This window comes from Vulpes vulpes, chromosome 6 (genome assembly GCF_048418805.1).
Source record: "Vulpes vulpes isolate BD-2025 chromosome 6, VulVul3, whole genome shotgun sequence".
NCBI classification, from domain to species: domain Eukaryota; kingdom Metazoa; phylum Chordata; class Mammalia; order Carnivora; family Canidae; genus Vulpes; species Vulpes vulpes.
The window spans coordinates 99,826,829-99,833,609 of record NC_132785.1 but is presented as its reverse complement, the minus strand read 5'-3'; the positions used below and the strand labels follow the sequence as shown (position 1 = coordinate 99,833,609).

The 6,781-nt window shown below is 47.9% G+C and overlaps 1 protein-coding gene across 1 annotated transcript; it reads left to right on the top strand.

The window, feature by feature from the left end:
* The first annotated feature begins 1,520 nt into the window (after positions 1–1,520).
* Positions 1,521–6,032, top strand: GPX2 (glutathione peroxidase 2). Its single transcript, XM_026008384.2, has 3 exons — positions 1,521–2,422; positions 2,558–2,800; positions 5,362–6,032. Exons 2-3 carry the CDS (start codon positions 2,579–2,581, stop codon positions 5,710–5,712), a joined length of 573 nt encoding a protein of 190 aa, XP_025864169.1. The 5' UTR covers positions 1,521–2,422; positions 2,558–2,578; the 3' UTR covers positions 5,713–6,032.
* The last annotated feature ends 749 nt before the right edge of the window (positions 6,033–6,781 follow it).

Genomic DNA, 6,781 nt, shown 5'->3' with positions numbered 1-6,781 from the left:
AGTGGCACCTGTAGGGGAGCCCCAGCAAAGCCCCCATGGCTCTGCAAGGGGCTTACAAGTGCAGAAATAGGATGGAGTCACTGGGAGGATGCCGAATAGCTATGTCTGAAGAAGTCTTTAGAGCCAACAAGGCTCTCCTCTGTCTGGGAAGTCTCTCTGAAGGCATGAGGAGGGATTCAATCTTTCAGAAGTTTGTCCTAGCCCTGGGATAGGGCAGCAAGGCAGACTGTAATCTCAGGGGCCTAGGGGTGCCAAATACTATATTTGGGGCACGGAGTTCACCGAAGAGGCAGAAAATGAAAGTCAGGATAGAATGAAGAAGGGAGTCGAACAAGACAAGGCAATGGTAGCCTAAGATCTTCACTGGCCCTTGTTGGAGAACTTGCAATACTTCCTCTTTCCCATCCTAAAGTCATATCTGTGGGAGATAAGGAGGGTGATTATACAAATTCAGCTGGTAAGGAACCGTGCCCAAGGGCCTCAAGTAACAGTGGCAGAGTCGTGCCTAGAGATAGCCGACCTGAAATCTCTGGAGGGAAAAGCTTTAGCGTCTCTATTTAGAAAAATCTCAATAAGCAATTCTCATTTGTAGCCGGAGTTGAGAACCCCCTACCTAGACTTTTTACCTACTAAGCCAATGCACCTTCCAGAACAACTGTCCCTGTGAAAAGCCGGGGGAATCACACACCAGTACGTGCATCTTCAAAGTAATAAGCTTCTGGAAAATGGACCAGTTTGAGAGAAAGCTGGAGACTAAAGGACAAAAGTACTTTAAGAGAGCCCATCAGTTTTATTCAGCCATGAAAGGTGAGAACCTGCATGACAGAGGGTCCTAAGTTGTTCTTAGAGAAAAGGGATGGTGTGTCCCTAAGAAGAGTGTGCCCCCACCTCAGTTCAGGAACTTCTATGTCTTCCTGGACAGAGGCCCCAGAAGGGCAGCCAATAAGAGGTATCCCAATGCCCGGGGGTACTGGGGAAGCACTAGGCATGCAGGTGAGTCTGGTAAGTTCATGTTAAGTTCAGCCCACTGTCAGGGCCAAGTCCTTCTGATGCAGTGGCCTGGTAGGGACGCTTATTGGCTGTTTCTAGGAACTCTACCCAGTCTCACTGGGGGACACACTTCACTCTGTATTTCCTGCCTCCTCTTTTAAGAATCTTTTAAAGATTCTATTCCCACTCAAGTAATGGAGGCTTGTTTTTAGGGAGCAGCCAGTGGGAACATGGGACAGGCTACAAAAGACAGAAAAGCTGGGCACTCCCTGGTGAGTAATTCCTCCATCTTCTCAGCAAATCAGATTCTCAATACCAGCTGCTCCCAAGCCTTGCTTATTCTTTCTTCTAGAAGTCAGTTCCCAATGGATATGTACCTGTGAAAACACTCTCTAGTAAACATTTGCGTTGTTATTGAAATAATGCTCTAAAATCCCAAGGCCAGGTAAAGCCTAATTGCCAGTCTTACCGATGGAGAAATCCAGACATTGTTTTTAAAAATGGATTTATCAAGCTGGTGGGTGCGAATGATGAAGTGAAGCCCTAGGTCTTCCATTAGGTCCTCAGATGTCCTGCAGGCCGTTCGTGGCATGGCTGGTGCTGGAAACGGGCAGCTCGGCAGCTCCGCTGGGTTTAGAACCATAGCAGCTTTGACTCCCTGCACACTTCCTTCTGTGGGGGAAAGTTGCAGCACAAGCCTGCTGGGAGAGGTCGTTGGGACTGAGCATTTGTCTGAGAGGAGGCAGGTGCAGCTCATCCCCTCGGAGGTCCTCACCTGCTCTGTGACTCCTCACCATTACCCCGGCCACAACTGATGGCACCTAGGACACAGAATAGGAGGCGGTGCCATGCAGCAGACAAGGGCAGAGGTGCTCTCCGGCAGAGGTAACATCACTCACAGAAGGACTTTCCAAGACGAACTTCACCTCTTCAGCCGGGCTCAAGCTGAGCCACTGAGCCATTATTCCTAGAAAAGCACATTGTCCTCCTGAGGATCCCTTTGATTCTGTGCTTGTGCAAAACAACAGCCAAAGAAAAACACGTGCACAATAATACATATATTTCAGTTGTGATCTGAGTTAAGGGGACATGCACCCCAATTCTCTTCCTCATCTTTCAGATCTTGGCAGACTTTGACCTCGAAATTGCACAGTTCAGAGCTTGGCCCTCAGCAGACAATGAACGTCTGTGTGAAGCAAAAATAACTTGCTGGGGCAAGTTGGTGTCAATCCTGCATCCCTCCCTCCCTTTTTTCCTCCCCGTTTGACCTTTGGGGCTCTAATTTCCTGCAAGGAGTGAATTATTCATGTTTGTACATAGATATCAAATTGGCCCTTCCCAGGTTGCCAGCAGGGTGGAGCAGGTCGGTGGCTTTGTTCAGAGTCTGTAAATAGGAGGAGCAACAACCTTCTTGTTGGAACAGCACTTACAGGTGGGTGACTGTTTTTGCTAAGTCATCCTGGGGGTGCTGAAAGCCCCATTGTGAAATCCTTCCCATCCTTCCAGGCTCCTCCCTCCTCCCCATCCCTTTAACAGACCCTTAAGTCGGGCTCACACCACTCTGCAGGTCTCACTCTGCGCCTTCACCATGGCTTACATAGCCAAGTCCTTCTACGACCTCAGTGCTATCAGCCTGGATGGGGAGAAGGTAGATTTCAATACGTTCCGAGGCAGGGCCGTGCTGATTGAGAACGTGGCCTCGCTCTGAGGCACAACCACCCGGGACTTCACCCAGCTCAACGAGCTGCAATGCCGCTTTCCCAGGCGCCTGGTGGTTCTTGGCTTCCCTTGCAACCAATTTGGACATCAGGTGAGGGGTCCCTCGTATTGTACCCAAAGGAGTTGGGTTTGCTGAAGCTTTGGTAGGCTAAGGGGAGGGGGAGAATGACTGTGTGTGTCAGTGTGTCTGGAATTGTAGGGACATTTTGTTAACCTAGGTTTTCAGGTACACGTGAATACGTAGGGAAATATATATGGCTCTGTCTGTGCTTAAATACTGAGAGTGGGGTTTTGTTGTTTAGTGTCTTCCCATTATACTCCATGAGGGCTGGTACTAGGTCTGTTTTTCTCTCTGCTGTAGAGAAGGCACTCATTAAATATCCACTGAATGGATGAGTGGAGGAAATAGAAGATCACCAATCAAACTAGGATTGAGCTGACCCAGGAGACCTTAGTTCCAGCTAGACGTGGTTTTGCTATTCAGGGGCTCTGTGCCCTAGGAAGAGTCCCTTGATTTTTCTGTTTTGGTTTCCTCATCTGTAAATGGGAGATAATACCATTTATCTCATAGGAGAATTGTGAGGTTCAGAGGACAAGATATACAAAAATAACTTGAAAAATAAGTAATATGCAAACAAAAGCAATTGTATTATTTAGATTGAAGGACTGGCAAGTGGAGAGTGATTTTGGTGGAAAGCTAAGGGTTTGCAAGCTGCATGTGTCTCCTCTGGGCATCACATGCACCTCTCTGCCTCTAATTTCTTTCTTTTTTTCTTTTCTTTTCTTTTCTTTTCTTTTCTTTTCTTTTCTTCTTTTCTTTCTTTTCTTTTCTTCCTTCCTTTCTTCTTTCTTTCTTTCTTTCTTTCTTTCTTTCTTTCTTTCTTTCTTTCTTTCTTTCTTTCTTTCTTTCCTTTCTTCTTTCTTCCTTTTTTTGGTGTGTGTGTATGTGTGTGGCCCATACAGGGATCAAATCTCTGTCTCTGATTACTGGGTCAAGTTCTAGATCTTCAGCCCACTCACCTCAGGTTGTCTTTTAGGGACTCTTCTATTTTCACTTATTATTTTAACAGCACCAGCAGGCAAAATGTCCTCAAGTGAGCCCTCTAATTATAACCCCCTTAGTTCAATTCACAGTGGCATGAAGGCAAGGAATTGATTAGCAGAGATACAGCAGGAAGGCAGAAGTGTCATTGGCTGTGACACACCTGAGCCCAAACCATCACTCTTTTCCTTGTTTCTTCTTTGTCTCAGTCTGTTTCTAGGGCTGGAAAGAAGGGCAAAACCTCCATCTTTATGCCATCACTTCAGGCTAGCTAGTGGCTGGAGAGAATCCGCAACCTACCGGTAGCCATCCATCCATTTGCATTAAGAGATAAGCAGTCTAATAGAGATCACCTTTGGGCTCAAGATGTCATGATGGCCTGGAACTGACTGTACTGATTGGTTCTAGGAGGTCAGAGGCAAGAACTTTCTCCCACAGGGAGATATCTGACTCTTAGATCCAGGGGGAGGGGTGGAAAGTAAGGGTTTCCATGGGCCTTTGGGAGTTGTCAGGGGTGGAGAATGTCGAGTGGGGATAGGACAGGGATGGCTGGGGGGTTGGGAATGACAGGCAGGTAACAGGCTCTGAGCTAAAACCTTCACAGATGAGTACAGTGAGTGAGTTTGAGGGCAGAAATCTTGGGATAGCAGTCTGGAAATAAAAGGTCTGATAAAACCACATTCACAACCTTTAGCCCTCAAGCACTTACTTCCCTAACTTTCCTTCCCTGGCCTATTGCAGAACCTAAACACTCTGTCTCGGTTAATTCTTCCTTGTTGGTCACTGAGCAGTTCCACTTAAGAGTACATCCACTGTTGTCTCTAACTTTGCCTTTGTGGCACCTGAAAGCCAGACTTCCTTGAATGGGGACTTCCCTCATCAAAGCTTCCTCCTACTTACACTTCAGATCTAGGACAAGGCAAGATGAAAGCAAGAAGCCATAAATCCCATTCTTCTAAGTCCTCAATTTCACCCTTAGCTTGAGGAGATGAGGACAGAGGGAGAGGCTGTACTCAACACTCACATGTAATCAGAAGCAACAGAGGCAAAATCAGGGCAGAGGGAAAGGGAAGGTTGTGGCAGGATATGTGCGTGTGCGTGTGTGTGTGTGTGTGTGTGAGAGAGAGAGAGAGAGAGAGAGAAGGAGAGAGGGAGAGACTGAGAGAGAGAGTGTGTGTGTGTAGGAGGCCAATGGAAGGGAGAGTTCTAGGTGGCATCACCTGAGCCTGTTTCCTTTCTTTCTACTGCCCTGAATTCAAGATTCCTTGAAGTTTCAGACAGATACCCTAAGAACTGTTCAGGGTAGTTTAAGAGAGAAGCACCAGTTCCAAAGTGCTACATCATTCGCTATAAGAGCAGCCAAGTGAGGAACTGCAAGCATTTTCAGGAATGGCCTAGCAAATCATCAAACAATAGCTGTGAATGGGGAATTTCCAAGTCAAGAGTAGGGCAAAACTAGTGAAGGAAAGAGAAAGAACAGCGGCGGGGGAACCAAGCTCCATAGAAAAGAATGATCCTGGGACAGGAGTATTGGAGGCTGAAAGGTTTTTTGTGGATCCTTCATTTTCCCCCTTCCCTCTTCCATGCTCTTTGTCTTTTTCTTCCCCCAGGAGAACTGTCAGAATGAGGAGATCCTGAACAGTCTCAAGTATGTCCGCCCTGGGGGTGGATTCCAGCCCACCTTTACCCTTGTCCAAAAGTGTGAGGTGAATGGTCAGAACGAGCATCCTGTCTTCGCCTACCTGAAGGACAAGCTCCCCTACCCCTATGATGACCCCTTATCCCTCATGACCGATCCCAAGTTCATCATTTGGAGCCCCGTGCGCCGTTCAGATGTGGCCTGGAACTTTGAGAAGTTCCTCATTGGGCCGGAGGGGGAGCCCTTCCGCCGCTACAGCCGCACCTTCCCCACCATCAACATTGAGCCTGACATCAAGCGCCTCCTCAAAGTTGCCATCTAGCTGCGCAACATGCAGATCTACTCCATCCAGCCCCTGAGTCTCTCTCCTTAGGGTTCCGTGTGCCCTCAGGAGATGCTGCTGGACCAAAGCTTTCCCTTGGGATCAGTCCCTTTCATTGAAGAGCCTTGCCTTTCCAGTCCGCCTGTCTCCCCTCCCCCAACCTTCTGGTTGGTGATTCTATTTGGCACTCCAAGACTTGGGTGGCTCTGGGCCTTCACAGAATGATGGCACCTTCCTAAATGGTATGGGCGGTGTCTGAGAAGTGTGAAGGGCTTAGAGCCAGCCTGCTAGATGAGTCCAATAAAGGGCAGGTATGGAAATGGCCAGGCTCTCTGTGTCTTCTTGCTTGATGAGGGTAGAGGGATGGTACAGTCCTGCAGGTGGCACAGAGAACTGGCAACACAAAAAAGCTTGATAGAGGGAGGCTCCAATCAGAGGGATATCCTAACTACTGGCTGGAGAGCAGGCTCTGGCCAGGGTCTGTGGTGGCAGGTGGAGTTGCAGGAAGTGTGAACTGTATTATTATTTAATGGCTCCTCCAGAACTGGGGTAGGGGATAGGGAGGGGGATGGTAAGGAGAGGTAAAGGAAAGAAAAGACCTGCCTTTCAGTTGAGACTAGTGGGAGGTTCCTCAGAGGACTCCAATCAGGAAGATGTCACTCTCACTGTAGATACTGGGCCAACTCAACATCGCCTGCACTTTGCTGATCCCCTTGCTGATTAGCATTTGTCTCTGATGCTTTGCTAGACTGACTCCCTCTTTTTTATAGTTCACATGTTACCCGTCTTTCCCAAACTCACAGATTCAGGCAGAAGATAAACCAGTGTAGGCATGAATGATTGATTTCATTTTTTCTTCCATGAGGGTGGGAACGGGGAAGGGCCTCCCTTTAGACAGACTGTTCATAACCTGCCAACAGAACAGCTCTTCCCTGTGAGAACACGGTTCTGCCAAATGGCTTTGTAAGGATGGTGCCCCAGATTCCTCAACAAGTACAGGCATACTCCAAAGGTGCCAACACCACCAAGGCCAGGTCCTATCATATTCTAGAAAAGACACCTGCTGAAA